Raw genomic sequence first — 17,470 nt, 5'->3', positions numbered from 1 at the left:
ATTTAGTTGGGATATGATAAACTCTGACTGCTGCTTATAAGGTACTGAGTGAGACACGCGTTAAATCGAATCTGAAGTGGTCCTCATCTGGCGTTCTCGCAACGATATAGCTCTTGAAGCAACTGAAAATAAGGGTCGTAAATATGTGGGAAGTGAATATGTAAACCAACATTTCCTCATCTGGCGTTCTCGCATCGTTACAGCTCTTGAAGCAACTGAAAATAAGAGTCGTAAATATGTGGGAAGTGAATATGTAAACAAACATTTTTCTTTTGTCACGATATCTATTTCTGTAAATATTTATTTCTCACTTTCCTTATATTCGTACCGTACGAGAAATAAGTATCGATAAACACCGTGTTAACAATATACGGCGGTGGGCGATGGTTTAAATTATTCATTGTTTCAGAATCAAGTCGAACAGGAACGAGCTTCTATGACCTACTCCGCCAGACGCGAAGGCGAAGACGCTCATTTCTACCGCTTTTCCACATGTTCCGAAACTTTGTCTATTCCATACCAACACAAGAACTGGTTCAGCAAGGACAGCAATCAGACTCCAAACCCTATTTTTTTTTGCACTGGCTCTACAGCCCCCTTGGGCCCTGGCCTCTGATTTTTTCAGTTTCATGATCATTTTACAGCCGATAGGACTCCTTGGATGAGTGATCAGCTCGTCGCAAGGCCGCTACCTTAAACACAGGACAACACATACCAAACATCCATGCTTCGTGTGGGATTCGAAGTCACGATCCCGGCTTCCGACTGAGCGAAAACTACCTTACACCGCTCGGTTACTGTGACCGGCTAAACCATATTCCAGAGGGGAGAAAACAAAAACGACTATTACGGCTCATCTAATTCCTTGAACCGAGTCGGTTTTTAGGCGACGCAAACCTAGTAAATGCATTTACTTTCTATGCCAAGTTTCTTGCAGTCACTATATACAATTCTCATTTCCTCGGTCACATCACAAAATGTCAGAGCTAGGGAATTTGCATAAACACAATCGAATTAATCATCGCTCAACATACGTCAGTATTTCCCAACATTTCTTCTCCGCGACCCCATTCTGTCAAAAGAAGCTACTTTTCTCCTTCTATTACAAGATTCCCTTGAACTGTTACACATTTTTATATTGCTAGACTCAACTGTGCGATCCTTCAGGACATACTTCGCGATCCCCAGGAGGTCGTGACCCATTGATAATCATTAACTACGTAGTAAACAGGAATTATGAAACCCACGTCTCAGAGTTCGCTGTAACTTAGATCTTGCTGACGACTGATGTGTTTCCGGACACGTGTTTATGTTTCGTAATTTGGTTCAAACACTGGATAAAGCATCAAAATATCACCAACGTACCAGGCTTGGAGGCAGACAAGAAAGCGAAGTTCATGGTGCGTATATCACAAGACACACCCCCACAAGCGATAAATGAGCTAGCTACTTCTGTAAGCGTGTTCACGAAACGTAGTAAGCTTTAGAACAACTGAGACAACGACAGTGCAGATTCAACACAATACAATGTTGAAAAATGACACTACCTGTTGACATTGCTGCTGAGGTGGATGCGGATGTGTGTGTCCCCTGAAAATGTTAAACTGTATGGCGGTCGTAGCATGAAGGTTGGTTACCTTCAACATGCCAACGTTACGTCACACAGCAGGTGACTGGTTACTTCACGGTACTTCTCTCACGACCACGCAGTGTTTTACGTAAAAGAGGTAGTGCCGTCAGAAACAAAAGAGAATTTCAAAGCGAAATTTCGGTCATACAGTTTGTTAATCCGATATACATGGCTTAAAATGGGGTCCCGGTTACAGGGACCCCTGCAAACGAACGAATGACAGAATTGATGCTGTCAGTCTTCGACAAACATTTCAACATTTTTGTTCCTGCGGAAAAAAAAGCAGCGGGGAGGATAAAAGCATGAACATGGATAATGCAACAAAGGAAACCGCAACTGCATAACTAACGAGATTGCCTGGCTTACCAGGCACAACTTCCTACGTCCACCCAGCCCCCTCCCCAACACACCTACGAGTACATACATGCAAGCACACAAAGAAATTCTGCACAGGAAGGTGCAGTTCACTGTTCTACGCAAATGTTTCCTCCCTTGTAAGCCCTGTACTCCATCTTCAGGGTCGAAGAATAAGCCAAGCTAGAAACCAGCGTGTACCATACGACAATCGGTTTCCTACCTCTTTCAGCGCGGTTTCTTGGCTTATTCTTCGAGCCTGAAAATCGAGGTGCCAATTTCGTCTGAAACGTAGCAAGCATCGTGCTACCTATTTCATGCTGGTGTCTTGCTTGGTTTATCCTTCAACCCTGAAGATGGAGACACTTTCGTCCGAAACGTCGGTTGATTTTCAGTGGACTACATGGCGTTATATTCCAGAGGACAGAACTTTCCATCGTCATTACTGTTTGATACTGCAGCTATTTCCGTTTCATGCACGTCACTGGATTTCCCATTCCTAACAGCCTCCTTCCTGTAAGATTTGAGGTTTTCACAGAGGTGGCTATGAAGAAAGCAGTCTTCTGGGATGTGGCACCGTGTAGATGTTTTAGGCAAAGGTCAGGACAAACCGGCTCCAGCACTTCTCTGCTTAAAATCCAGCGATATGATTAATTCATGTCTTGAAAAGTTATGATTATACTAAAATGCTGAGAACTAAAAACATGGATATAGCAAAGACTTTGCGCATTCAAATGCACCATTAAGAAATGTGGAAATTACTATACCGACAGGCCAACCTCTCTTTAAAAGCGTTATTCCAACTACGAGTATGCTAACTTTACTATTACTTCGAATTTCGTCAGGTATATTCCTATTGTTTGAGTGTATATCGATTCTGTAAATGCAGGTTAAGAAGATGGAGAAATTACGCAAAAACTGTAAAATAGCCAAGCCCTTATAAACCGTAACTTAACATTTTATCAAGATTGTGTCAAGAAGAAAATATTCACCAAATTTTTAGGATACAAAAGTATAAAAGGAAACATTTTATTAACTAGTTCCATAGAAAATTAGCATCTGAAATGATAACACTTCATAAGCAACATGTCAGAAGAAAAAGTATACTGAATTTCGTCGATCAGAAAATACTAAAGTCCGCATTTTAAAGATCCTGCACTGAATGCAGAGAAAACTCACCGAAAAGCGTTTACTACGCCGCGGCGTCTTCTCTTCGTCAGACTGTCAAGAGCGACTTTGTTCCCAAGCTTTTAAACCATTCAAACTTTGTTTCAGGGGTCATACTGAAGTCGACTAGTGTGTCCCATAGGTCCGAAATATCACATGATTATAAGATAAGCATGTTAGACTCTCATCAACATTGTCTTGTATCTTGTACTGTCGGACGGTTACGTCCGGCTACACAGTTACTCTGTGACGTAGAACGTCATATAACAGACATCAACATATCGAAGTTCAAGAGGACATACGAGTTATCAGAATTCTTTAGAAAGGCGTGCATTATGGATCCTCAGAGTTCGCTCTATCTGTTCCTAGAATAAACGATAATTACTTGTCACAAAAAACAAAACAAAACAAAACAAAAGTAATGAAAATTTCGAGACAATCAACCCCAGTCACAATAAAGATAGACCAAAAACAACTGGAGAATGTGAAATGTTTTAAATATTTGGGTAGCTTGTTAACAGATTATGGAAGGTGTACTAGTGAAATTAAATCCAGGATTGCCATGGCAAAAGCTGCATTTAGCAAGAAGAAGAATCTTTTTAGCAGCAAATTGGACGAAAATTTTAGGAAGAAACTAGTGAAATGCGACATTTGGAGCATAGCTCTGTATGGGGCTGAAACATGGACACTTAGGGCAGTAGATCAGAAACATCTGGAAAGTTTCAAAATGTGGTGTTGGAGAAGGATGGAGAAGATCAGTTGGACCGATTATGTGAGAAATGAAGAAGTGTTAATTAGAGTCAGTGAGCAGAGGAATATCCTACACGAAATAAGAAAACGGAAGGCTAATTGGATTGGTCATGTTTTACGCAGAAACTGCCTTCTAAAAGAAGTTATCGAAGGAAAGATAGATGGGCGGATAGAAGTGACAAGAAGACGAGGAAGAAGACGTAAGAAGATGCTGGATGACCTTGGGGACAGAAGAGGATACTGTCATTTGAAGGAGAAAGCTCTAGATCGCATTAAGTGGAGGAATTGTTTTGGAAGAGACTGTGGACCTGTCGTCTTGACAGATTACTGATGATGATGACTTGTCACAAAGTTTAAAGTAAAGCTTACCACATAAACTATAAAAACATAAAAACAACAATCAACATCCTGGAAATAAGAAAGAAAATAAATTCGTGTTCAAGAAACAGTTAACACAAAAGAATCCGGCCAATAATAGAAGAATCAGACAAAAAGATGCGTGCTCTACTACAGAAACAGACACTAAGCTGAATACAGCATACGACACTTTCAAATTAATTTTAAAAATTGGTAAAATTAATTTTTAAGTTTTAGTTATATTTATTATATTTAAATCAACGTCTAGCAGTTAGAATATAACTGTACATAGAGAGTAGTTATTGTATAAATAAGCCTATCTATGTAAATATGATTACACGCTTTAAATTCAATAATGAAAATGTGTAAACCACAACACCTGAGGATGACCATATAAGTGTCGAAACATGTAATGGAATAAAAGTCAATAAATCATAGCTGCGCTGACGGTGAAATCTGCCAAAACATGGAACTACAATGCACACAATCACATTAAAACAGTCTGCGTTAGAAATAAGTATGCACCTATCATTTGCGAATTTCTAACAGAGCAGCGATGGTCTTCGGTCGGAGTTCCACTACTGAAAATGAAGATCTACATTACGGTGTGCAGTTGTCGGTGGTGTTCTTCATTCAGGAGTGGCTAAGTTTATATTATAAAGGCCTATACAGGATTAAATTAAAAAAAAAACAGAACAGAAAACTAAATATTCTGTAGCATCCTTACTTGAAAGACGAGGGCAAGAAAAGTAGGGGAACCAGCTTAGAAGAATGAACTTCATCATCTACCAATTCAAAATGGAAAATTCTACCACACAAGAAAATGTAATGAAAAATCAGACGAAATGGACAAGATCGAAACATGACTCCCAATGAGCAAAGCCTTAAATGAAACAGACGTTAAAGTTTATGCTGATGACAGTTAATGGGTAAAGCTAAAAAGCTAAAGTTGCCCCTGTGCTCAACTAATTAAGCACTAAGCCAAGAAAGTGCATGAGTGAGTGACTGTAGAGGTCCATGTATTCTTGACCGCGGCACTAGTTGGAGGTGTGTGGTCACTTTCACGCCCTGGCCGCTTTACCACCGGGAAAAGAGTCCCCGGTAACCACTGGATAGGGAGTTTGCTGGGCCTCAGAACCGGTCTGGATGATATGCAGAGCAGATAAATATTGCTCCTGCCAGGATTCGAAATCCGACCCTTCACCGTCCAAGTCCGTTGGCAGTCATTATAATATTACGATAAAATGGTAAAATGTTCCTTCTGTAACATTACACAGGCCCACATTACATGTAGAGTTAAAAACAAGCAGTTCAGGAAAAAAAAATGCAGATTTAAGGGGGTTACGCAGGTGGGCAATTTAAGGTGTTACATAACGAGGAACTTCGTGTATAGAAGTAATTTAATGTTCCTATAATAGTGAGTGCCGGTCACGGTAGCCGAGCGGTCTAAGGCATGCACTGTCTTCGCTCGCTCGGAAGCCGGGATCGTGGGTTCGAATCCCACTCAGGGCATGGATGTTTGTGTGCGTTTTTCTGTGTTTGTGTACAGGTAGAGGCCTTGCGACGAGCTGATCACCCGCCCAAGGAGCCCTACCGAATGTGTAAGATCTAGAAAAACCGAACCGAACGGAGAAGTTCATGGAGGTATGCCTAGGCCCACTGGGGCTGTAGTGCCAAAGGAAAAAAAACAAAAGTGAGTATGGCTATGATGCCGAGGGGCAGGAAATGAATACATAGTTCAGATTGGAAAACTAAAAAAAAAAAAGACTAATTGGGACACTCGGGCGTAGATTTGCAAGCAGTCCGGCAGACAACTCATAAATCATACTTTCCTACTGCACAGAATTGCTGTGCTACAAATCCCGACGTTAGAATCGTATTTAAATAATTTAAACTTGTAATCGATCAACAGTTTAGAATTTAGATAATGGTTATCCTGATGAACTCCCGCGCATATGGTCATAGACTCGAAACCTAGCCGAGCCAACAGTTTTCATTACAAACGTGAATATGTTACATCTATTACTATTATTATTATACTATAATCATAATTATATTCACTGTTGTAAAGAACTCATACTAAGGTACACATTTTGTGTTACATATGTCAGACATATCCTCAAAGTTTAGCCCCATCCTGACTTACTAACAGAATTTAATACAGAATTTGTAGGCCTGCTTATAATCTATCTCCAGACAAAATTTCACATGCCTACCTCAAATAATTTATTAGTTTTGCCACCAAATCAACAGCTAAATATATATTTATGCGGCCGCCATATTTTGTTTAATTCTACAAACACCTAGCATAATAAGTTATACATTTTTCGAGGGCGTAGTACCATACTCTAATTCATGATTGTACACTCAGTGGCACTCCCACCTCACTAGTTCGTGTGTCCGCCGTGTTTTTATTATCGATTGTAGGAAATTAGAAAGTATGAGGTTTCAGTTGGCCTCCATGGTACCCAATTCGTGATAATCAGTCTAGTGGTTCAATCTGCCCATACCCTTATCTCATGGGCCTACGTTTTTCTTTAAAGAAGTGAAAAGACTAGCAAGTATCTCAGAGAAGTCGGGTGTGTAGGCGAAAACTCAACTGCCACAGGATGGGGACTGGTGGCGCAATCTTGTGAACACCGAGTAGTCTAACAGAAGGACTGCGTCATAGCTCAAGGAGTTAATAGCTGGCTCCCCACCGCAGCGGCCCGGGCTCGATCCCAGGGTCTGGTCAAGTGGGATTTGTGGCGGACAAATTGGTGCTGGGGCAGGTTTCCTCCGAGTACATCGGTTTCCCCTGCCAATCTTTATTCCATCAATTGCTCCACAATCACTCTCACCTATCATCTGGGGCTGGTACAATAGGCCAGAAGTGGCCGCAGTACAAGGGACTCAGTCCCACCCCACTAGCAAAAAAAAAGTATAATAGAACTTTGGGTTAAATAAAAGTCGGGGAATTGCTTGATCAGCTAAAGGCCTCTGATCCATGGAATCATCGTGTACTTATTTTATGCTTCTGATGTCATAATCATACAACTGAACATACAGCGTCATCTCAACTGAAATATTTGTAATTTCGTACAGCTTACTTATTCTTTCTCTAGACACGTCTATGTACCAGTTTCATTCATTCATCAGTAATCTGTCAGACGACAGGTCCACAGTCTCTTCCAAAACAATTCCTCCACTTAATGCGATCTAGAGCTTTCTCCTTCAAATGACAGTATCCTCTTCTGTCCCCAAGGTCATCCAGCATCTTCTTACGTCTTCTTCCTCGTCTTAGTCACTTCTGTCCGCCCCTCCGGTTTGTTTTGTCTGCAGAGGAAACATCTCGCATACATGGTATCTTTGTTTTTGGAAAGAGACTATCCAGGAAAAGTGATAATGTGGTAGTTTTTCCATTTGCTTTCCACATCGCAGTACAACAGCCGTTCAAACCACTCTGGTCACGCCTGTTGCTATACGAACTTGAACCATCTCGGGCATCATCTGCTCTGTGCTTCAAGTCGCTTCTGATGACGCTGCTTCCGCTGTTTATTTATTCTCCGTAAGCTCGAAAAAATGCATGCATCATTCTATTTATGCTCTATTAAATCGTTAGCCCGGATGAAAGGTATCCAAAATAAAATAACAATAAAAGTATTTCAGAAAGCATTTATTATACAAATTTATGGGTTACACCATTACAAAGGGAAAATGTCGAAGTTTTTTCTGAGTATATGACTATCTCAATAAATTTCAATGTGGGCTCCTTTGCTGCACGACAAATATCCAGACGATATTCGATCTCGTTCCACGTTGCTTGAAGCATATTTGGTGTTATCTAGTTTTGTGCAAAAATTTATTGCTATGTTTATCCACTAATTAAAGTTTTAACATAAATGTCATTTACAACAAACGTCATCGCAAGAAGTATAATACTAATAACAAAGTAATCATTAACAATAATATTAATCAGTGATAATGTAGGCGAAAAGCTGTAAAATTATTAAAATAACACAAACCACGACAGAATCGTACAATAATTACAATCTGAGGTGGTCATATCACCATATGCACCAGTAAACTGATCCTTGGCGGTACGGCCACTATACGTACACACATTTGGTAAGGAGAGAATGTTTACGCATCATGCCACGAGACATATGGATGGGGTGGGTGCGCAGCTTCACGCTCCGGCCGCTTTACATCCGGGTAAGAGCCCTGATACTCACTGCATAGCAGGCTACGTGGGAAACAGAAACGGCCTGGACACAGTGACAAAGAGAAAAATCCCTGGTAAGTAGGAACTGATTACTATTCAGAAAAAAATTCGCTCTTCGAAGGGTCAAGGATGGGTAACCATTTAGTTGGTCCGTGCCTCCAAGAGTACCATCCACCAACATCCGAAACGGCGAGGCCACGAATTAACATTAGCACTGAACAAAACAAGAGGTCAAGGAGCACAACACAACTTCAGCTACAATGCCAGTCCAAAAGAACATTGTAACTCCAGTGAATAAAACAGACTTAATATACATATCATAATAATCATCAAACCGTTCACAGCAACCGGCGAATTATTATTAAATGTGTGCAAGCCACAGGAAATAGGCCATATTTCTTGACATGTAAGCTGGATGCTATAATATGATTTGTGAGAAATGGTTCATTTTACGCATATTTCATAACCTGTTTATATCACGTTTATAATAATACTATATGTAATAATACAAATGCCGTCGTGAATGCAACAGTTTATTTGGTTGTAGTTCTTTGTCTTTTCTTCCTCTACACTACATGTTTCGGCCGTAACTGGCCATCGTCAGGTGTATTTTTCACTACGTAGTTGTCACACTGCACACAATCCAAAATCTAAAACACAAGCCTGTCAGTTTTGTTTAAAATCTCGCCAACATACGCTCGTCAATTTGATTTTAGAATTCCAGTTTAAAATTATTTTTTTTAATTCGAAATTTAAAGTTTTAAATCACAGGGATACCTGCTCTTGTCTACATGTGCTGCAGCGGCTGTTTCTTGCTTTCAGCACCGTTCATGTATTGTTCTGTGCAGGCTCCCTGTGTGTGTGTCGCTGCTCATCTTTAATACTTTTGCGTATGTTAAATGCAATAGTTTACGGCTCATAATGTTTTAAAATCGCCCGATTCATTGACGCATCCTGTATATATGCTTATGGACACTCCATGCCCTGTAGATTAAGTGCATAGTAGCAGTGCTTCAATAGTTATTGTCATCAAATCGAAAATTAAATATAATTTTCATACTTGCCGTAACAAAAGCTACACATTTCTCCCTCGGTCTATTATAGCGTCTCACTTCAGGAAACGAAAGCAAGTGTCGCTAATATCGCTCCCATATCAAAAGTTCGCGTGTCCGCCCCTTTGTTATTACTAATTATAAGAAATTAAAGAGTCACTGGTGTGGCTTTCAACGTTCATACCACGTTTCGTGAAAATCGGTCAACTGGTCCAAAAATTGAATTGGGGGACACAGGCGCGTACAGACAGCGAGGTGGTCTCATAGGTTTGCTGGTTCCCCCACCCATTTAGGGAACGACAGTAGTCAAAAAGAAATCAGTACATGTAGTAATGACGTTTGAGGCTATTCTCTTGAACTTATCTAACGTCCATGAGAACAGCCTTGAACGTTGTGCCGCGCCATCGTGAATCAAACTAAGTCAGTCGGTCAATCTCTCTTGGTATGGTAAATGGCCGAAATTAAGACGGTCAGTAGTAGGGTGTCACGGAGGGATGGATACGCGTAAAAGTTTGTACTACATTGGCCCGACATTCGTCATGCTAACATGCCATACGAGCCGCGCGTCAACAACTAAAACACAGATACTACGTCAATGGGCTCAAAGCGACTTCTTAGGCTAGTGTGAGAGGGGAGCCATTTTCAAAGAATAGCACGTAATTTCACGTCCACATTGCAAAGCGTTCTAAAAATCTGGTTTCAAAATGCTTCAAATTTGAAGACTAGTACAAAAAGAATATAATTCTATCATACGTTCTGTGTATGTTACTGAGGCACAAAGAGACAAGAAAGTTTGCCTCTTTCACTAAGGGACGAACACGGACTGCGGGTGTTCGAGAACAGGGTGCTGAGAAGACATCTGGAGCTATGACACCAGTAACAGGAGGAAGAAGAAAATTACATAAAGAGAAGGTTCCTAACGTTTTTTTCTTCCTTGGCACTACAGACCCAGTGGGCCTAGGCCTACCTCCATGAACTTCTCCGTTCACTTCGGTTTTTCTAGATCTTAGACATACGGTAGGACTCCTTGGGCGGGTGATCAGCTCGTCGCAAGGCCTCTACCAGTACACAAACACAGAAAAACGCACACAAACATCCATGCCCTGACTGAGATTCGAACCCACGATCCCGGCTTCCGAGCGAGCGAAGACAGTGCACGCCTTAGACCGCTCGGCTACCGTGACCGGCTCCTAACGTGTACCGCACATAAAATAGTACAACCGAAAAGAAATTGTAATGTGCACAAGCAACTGATCTGTCGACCACCCCACAGGTCCCAATGCGAAAGGGCTGGCGCAAGTACCGCGCTGTCTTTCTGCCTGATCGGCAGAACGATTTGTAGCGGGCTCTCATTAATCTCCCGAAGATATTACAACTCTTCTTAGGTAAAAATCATCGTGTTCATATATGCATTATTTATTATTTTTATCGATATGTATGAAAGCGATTTTGATGCGTTTGACATCTAGAAATAAAATCAATTATGACAGATTTGACGCAACCTTTTCAGGCGTCAGGTTTAGGTTAGCAATAACGTATCTTACAGATAACCATTTTTGACTCCCGGCAGGTGGCAGAGATTTTTTATTTCGCCGGGGCGTCCAGACCGGCTCTGGCACACACCAAGTTTTCTATCCGGTGGTTGCCACGGTCTCTTCCCCCGAAGAAGCGTGAAGCAGACCACTCACCCCCATCTAGTGCCAAGAATAAGTGGAGCTTAACTCCAACATACCATAAGTCTTTATGGTGTGGTGCTTCTGTAGACTGATAATTTCTCTACTTCGCAATATATTCAACAAGTATTGGCAGTTTTACCAATCAGAACTCTGAACGACTCCCTGCAAAACTTTTCCGTCCACACCCTTTGCTGTTATATCTCACGTACCACTGACAACACTACGAATTAATGACCATTATCGGCTTAGAGAAATTGCGTAGCTGGCAAGACAAATGAACTAATAATGAAGTTGTTACAAAACATAAGCAAATTAAATTTGTCAAACTGTAGCACAATACATAAAGAATAACAAAAATATCGCCTTAGATAAATGATCCTTGCTAAAGGGTTATCACATATGTCGTTACGTCTCGGAAATTTCGATGTGCGAAATAAATGACACAGCAAAAATACATGAACTGTGCGACACGGGCACCTACTGTTGGACATACGAGCGAGAAATACTTGGCACTTGCACTAATGCTCCCTGTACACGACAAACTCGTCTCATAACCGCGTTGACGTCTCTGGAAAACTAACATAGCTTTAATTTTATAACTTTTTCGAACAGACACATCCAAAGGAATGAAATAGTTACGTCATGACAGATGTATACTACCATTTAAAGTGTGCCTGAGAACAGAAATTCCTCTCATCCAGCAATCCACTTAAACTGGAAATACCATATTGATCAGTTGGTTCCAAAGTTAAGTGGGGCATGTTATGCAGTAAGAGCTTTGTTACATGTCAGCAACACTGATACACTGAAATCAATTTATTTTGCCTACTTTCATTCTATAACGAAGTATGGAATAATATTTTGGGGTAACTCAACTGACAGCAAAGAGGTATTTACATTACAAAAGAAAATTGTTAAAATCATGGTGGGCGTAAAACCTCAAAATTATTGTAGAGAGCTATTTAAGAGATTACAGATCTTACCTCTTCCATCTGAATATATATTTTCATTATTAATCTTCATTATAAATAACCAAGAACGTTTTCAGACCAATTCGGATGTACACAGTGTTAACCCGAGAAACAAGCACCATCTCCATAGACCGTTTGCCAACCTGACATGTTTTCAGAAAAGCGCATATTATTCTGGCATTAAAATTTTCAACAATCTACTGTCTAGTCTCAAAAGTCTAATGAATGAAAAGGCGCAATTTAAATCAGCACTGAAACGATACTTAAACACACACTCAGTCTACTCTGTTGATGAATTCCTACTGTCTAAAAACGACTCGTCCTTTTAAAAGGTTATGTACCTAGCATAAGTTGACAGTATTGACTTATATACGTGGATGCATCTCTTTTTTTGTCTCAGTTGTACTGTATTTATGGCTTTTGTATTTGTATGACTTGTTCCACATCCTACAGTCACTCCGACTTACTTTAGATCTACGTAATGTAATGTACGTATGTATGTCGTATGTATGTCAAGCAACCTTCAGGACAGATATCCAGTACAGGTTTGCCCAACGGTCAATTTGAAACCGGTTGCTGAAGCGCTTGAAAAATACAAACACACAGCACTTGTAGGAGCGCTGATTATGCAAGCGTCCGAAGTTCAGGACAGGTGTACAACAAGGATAGTAAATGTGTTTCACAAAATCATATGTCATCAATTATATCGTCCAAGTGACTGGGAATCTACTATGTATAGTGCAGTCGCATTTTATGCGAGGGATGCATTCCTGAAAAACCTCCCACATTTCAAGACAAGTTTTGAGAAGCACGCGTGATTCCTACGGATTATTTTTGGAATTCGCGTTATTTCAAATCATGTGCATAAATTCAGACTTTGTTAATATTCTTTATATGACTCTATTTCAAATTCAGGGCACGCGGTAGCGTAGTTGGTTGAGTCTGGAAGGTCGCGGATTCGAGTCCCGATGAGGTGGATTTTTCTAACTGACCTAATCCTTCCAGCCGCACTATGGCCCTGGGGTCGACTCAGCCTCTAACAGAAATGAGTAACATGAATCTTCATGAGGGGTAAAGGGCGGCTGGCGCGTAAGGCTGACAACCTTACCGCCATCTGTGAGCCAATTGTCTAGAGAAAATGTGGGAACCTCGACGTCTCACAACCCTATGGGCTTTCACGGCCTGTTACAGGGATAGATTATTTCAAATTCTCATGAAATGCGACTGCACGTTTTCGTCTCCTTAAATACAGAGAATTTCTTTCTAGTAATTCAACCCTAAACCGCATTCTGACCTGTACTCATTGACATAATAACGTTTCCTTTTGTGCTAAGATAATGAAATCTGAGAATTGTAGGTTGAACAGCCTCCATTCAAAGCTTGAACACTTTTCGAATAAACCGTAACCCCATGCAATATTTTAATGGGAGATTAAAACAGGACGCAAATGAGCGTTACCCTGTTTCTATGCCTTTCCACTCGACGTGTATGACACAAGGAACCCACCGCTCTCCCACAGCCACTGGCATGCAATATTTTAATGGGAGATTAAAACAGGACGCAAATGAGCGTTACCCTGTTTCTATGCCTTTCCACTCGACGTGTATGACACAAGGAACCCACCGCTCTCCCACAGCCACTGGCATGCAATATTTTAATGGGAGATTAAAACAGGACGCAAATGAGCGTTACCCTGTTTCTATGCCTTTCCACTCGACGTGTATGACACAAGGAACCCACCGCTCTCCCACAGCCACTGGCATGCAATATTTTAATGGGAGATTAAAACAGGACGCAAATGAGCGTTACCCTGTTTCTATGCCTTTCCACTCGACGTGTATGACACAAGGAACCCACCGCTCTCCCACAGCCACTGGCATGCAATATTTTAATGGGAGATTAAAACAGGACGCAAATGAGCGTTACCCTGTTTCTATGCCTTTCCACTCGACGTGTATGACACAAGGAACCCACCGCTCTCCCACAGCCACTGGCATGCAATATTTTAATGGGAGATTAAAACAGGACGCAAATGAGCGTTACCCTGTTTCTATGCCTTTCCACTCGACGTGTATGACACAAGGAACCCACCGCTCTCCCACAGCCACTGGCACCTTGAACACAGATTAACTTAAAATGAGATACATTTCACCACTGACAATCAGCGTTAAAACAAGAACACCCGTCTCAAATGACTCGTATGTGTGAAGCATTTCAATTTTACTATTTTCTTTCTTACACTTCAAAATGTGGGTCGCCTAGCAACCAAATTTCTCCTTCATCTACAACTCCTTACAACGTGCCTATGTCATTTTGTTCTGTTATTTACTAAAGTATGATCAAATATATTTATTTTTTAACTTTTTCTTATTCTCCCTCTTCTGATTTTCCTGCTACATTTCTTTAAAATCTCATCTCTGCTGCCGTTTGTCTACTGGTATGTCTCGATCCATTTCCATCTGCCTTCCCGTGCGTTAATACGGCACGCACTTTTAGACCGACATATTTTTACCTCTCCAGAATTTCCAATTCCCAAAATATACGAGTATTCCGAAATAACTGGTGACAACTTCCTCCATTCCTTCTCATTCCCCCTGTCATTTCTTCTTGCGCTCTTCCGTTTCTCACGATTTGACTTCGTAAGTACTTAAACTCTCCATTGGCTTTATTTTCAGATCATTACATTTTCTTTTCCAAGTTCCCTGTCTTATGACTTATTTTAACGCCAATACGTTTTTGTAAATTGGCATTTAACTCAAGATCTTTACATACTGTAAAAAAATTTCGTTTGTAAATTACTTCCATCGGGTTCCGCTATAACTATGTCGTCTGCATATCCCGGTTTGTCTTTTTGATATTATTACTATTATTATTATTATTATTATTATTATATGCAGTATCATCCAGAACAATACAAAGAATGTAACACAAAACAAACTCCGTTGTTTTAGTCCGCAAGCGTACTATACCGACCGAGCAACCGCCGCTTGTCGGCGAAGTTAGTGCCAACTTTGGCGGAAAGAGAGTGTCACGTGGTCAGCGCAACGGTTCCCCACGGCCATTAATTTCGGTTTTCTAGATCGGAGCCGCTATTTCCTTGAAATAGCTCCTCAATTATCCTCACCAGGCTGAGTGGACCCCGTTCCAGACCCACTACTCAGAAAATCTAGTAACGCCAGGAATCGCACCTGGGACCTTTGGATCTGTAGCCAGGAACTCTGACCACTAGACCACAGAGGCGGTCTAAGGATGTAACACTTGTGTCTTAATTACTTGACACTTTGTTATTAGACGAATGTAGTCGAAATGTCGCAGTTCAAAATCACACTGGTACTTACAGCTATCAATACTCTGGACATTATCCATGGTCCTTGTTTCTTATCCGAGACGACGTTTCGGAGACTGGACTCTGTCTCCGTCCTCAGGTAAAGAGCCTACTCTGTTGGGCCCAATCGACAGGGCTAGTCCCTACTCCTGCTACCAGAAGTATCACAAGACACTATACATAAACCAAGCAAGACAGAAACCATCTGCGACAGTTACATAAAGATACTCAAACTACATACATGAGACCTTGCACCTATGGCCGTGCATTACATTCCGGCCAGAGTCCACGGAACCAGAGTCCAGCTTAAAATTGATGCTGAAACTGCTGAACGAAGTTAAAAAAGACCAACTCCATGTATTATGACATATATTAATCAATTTTTGGACATAATCTGCCTTTAAAAGCTTTGATAAGAAAACGACAGAATATAACTATAAACCCAACAAGTGCAGAGGATTAAAATCCAAGAAGATAACTGCCTACGTAAGAATAAGAACCTTATAGCAGATAGCCCGATACTGACAGTTATTATACAAAGACATCTGCATACTGCCACCAGGGACTCGGAACATTCTCCCACAATTTTAAACACTGGACGGAGTTGCAACTTGCTGAGTTCCTGTTTAAGAATGAGCGAGACATCCAAGCTGGGTTGAGCTACCAGAGATGTGTGGGCTGATGTCTTGGTGTTAAGTTCAGTCTATACAACCTTCTCCTCCTTCCTGCATATGTGGTGACCCTCTTCCTGTGCATCTTAGTCTAATTTTTGGTTTTCTAGGCAGACCTTGCATCAGATTGGATATATTACCCTTAATGCGTACTTTCAAAGGTCTACCTGTTTCGCCAATGCAATATGTGCCACAATCACGTGAAATACTATGCCCCAAGGAGTGTGTGTTTAGTTTCGAAACAACAATGCGGATATCGGTCCTACAGTGTAAATTGTGAACCAATGGAATGCTATAGATTGCTTAAGAATTTCCTTATTAATTCGCCCATAGCTGATGGAGATTCCTCTTTAATTCTGTGACTATCTAGAGAAAGAAAATGTGTAACAGGAAAACGCAACTGAAAGCTGATTTTGTAGGGTTTAACCAACAACGCATCAGACAAAATACGGAACAGACATATAATTCTTGCCTTTGTGTGTAAGAAGAAATTCAACTGCAACAAACTTTCAAAGAATAACAACCTTATCTTATACAAGGGTATTCGTACAATGTGTTTATATCTATCGATTTCGATTTAAAATTCTTATCACATTAACATTCAGTCGTTAGTAATAAACTTGCTTGATGGAATGCTAGCTCGGTCTACCATTCCTAATCCCTAAACTGGTGATAAGAAAAGGTTCATTTTATCACTTAATGATAAAACACATAAATATAACGTTAGCTGACTCATCATGAGAATAAGGAAACATCAGAGGAGATCCCGAGAAGAGATGGGATGGCGCCAAGCAGGTCCAGGTTTCCTACGAGCAGACGCGATTAAAATGACACTCTATTCATATCGTCATAAAACGCTCAGTAACTTCAAAACTTATTCCGCCAAGCAAGTTGGCTAAAGCGGTAACATTTCTAGCTTGTATTTTGGAGGTGTCCGGTTCGAATCTCAGGCGGAACATCGTCTATCATGACTGAAGATTCTGTGGTTTTCCTCGGTCCCTCCAGGCAAATGCCGGGCACGACTGCTTCCATCGACACCCTCTCCAGTTCATTACTCACTGTCACCCATTCATCCGGCACCTTACAGCAGACGTGGCAAAACTGAGGCCCACGAGCCCGTTAGTAGCGCTAGCGCAGGAAAAAATCAATTCTTTTTTTTTTTTTTACATTTTCTACGTGCAAGGCATGTAATGAACGCCTATGTCGCATAATGAACGTTTGTTTGCGGTTCCAGGATTTTTTAAAATAGCCATATGTTGTTCCGATGTTCAACAAGTTTCACTACACCTGTTATACAGTATAGCCTTCCAATT

The 17,470-nt window shown here is 40.9% G+C and overlaps 1 protein-coding gene across 1 annotated transcript in view; it reads right to left on the bottom strand.

Moving 5' to 3' along the window:
* Positions 1-1,461, bottom strand: part of LOC111872371 (glycerol kinase) — a 38,499-nt gene extending 37,038 nt beyond the window's left edge. Inside the window, exon 1 of the mRNA XM_033754694.1 lies at positions 1,366-1,461. Coding sequence (XP_033610585.1) covers positions 1,366-1,399 — 34 coding nt within the window. The 5' untranslated portion in view covers positions 1,400-1,461. The remainder of the gene's footprint in view (positions 1-1,365) is intronic.
* Positions 1,462-17,470: the final 16,009 nt, after the last annotated feature.

The sequence above is a fragment of the Cryptotermes secundus genome, unplaced genomic scaffold (genome assembly GCF_002891405.2).
Source record: "Cryptotermes secundus unplaced genomic scaffold, Csec_1.0 scaffold848, whole genome shotgun sequence".
Classification (NCBI taxonomy): Eukaryota; Metazoa; Arthropoda; class Insecta; order Blattodea; family Kalotermitidae; genus Cryptotermes; species Cryptotermes secundus.
The sequence above is the reverse complement of the archived record's forward strand: the minus strand, read 5'-3'. Positions and strand labels throughout refer to the sequence as shown.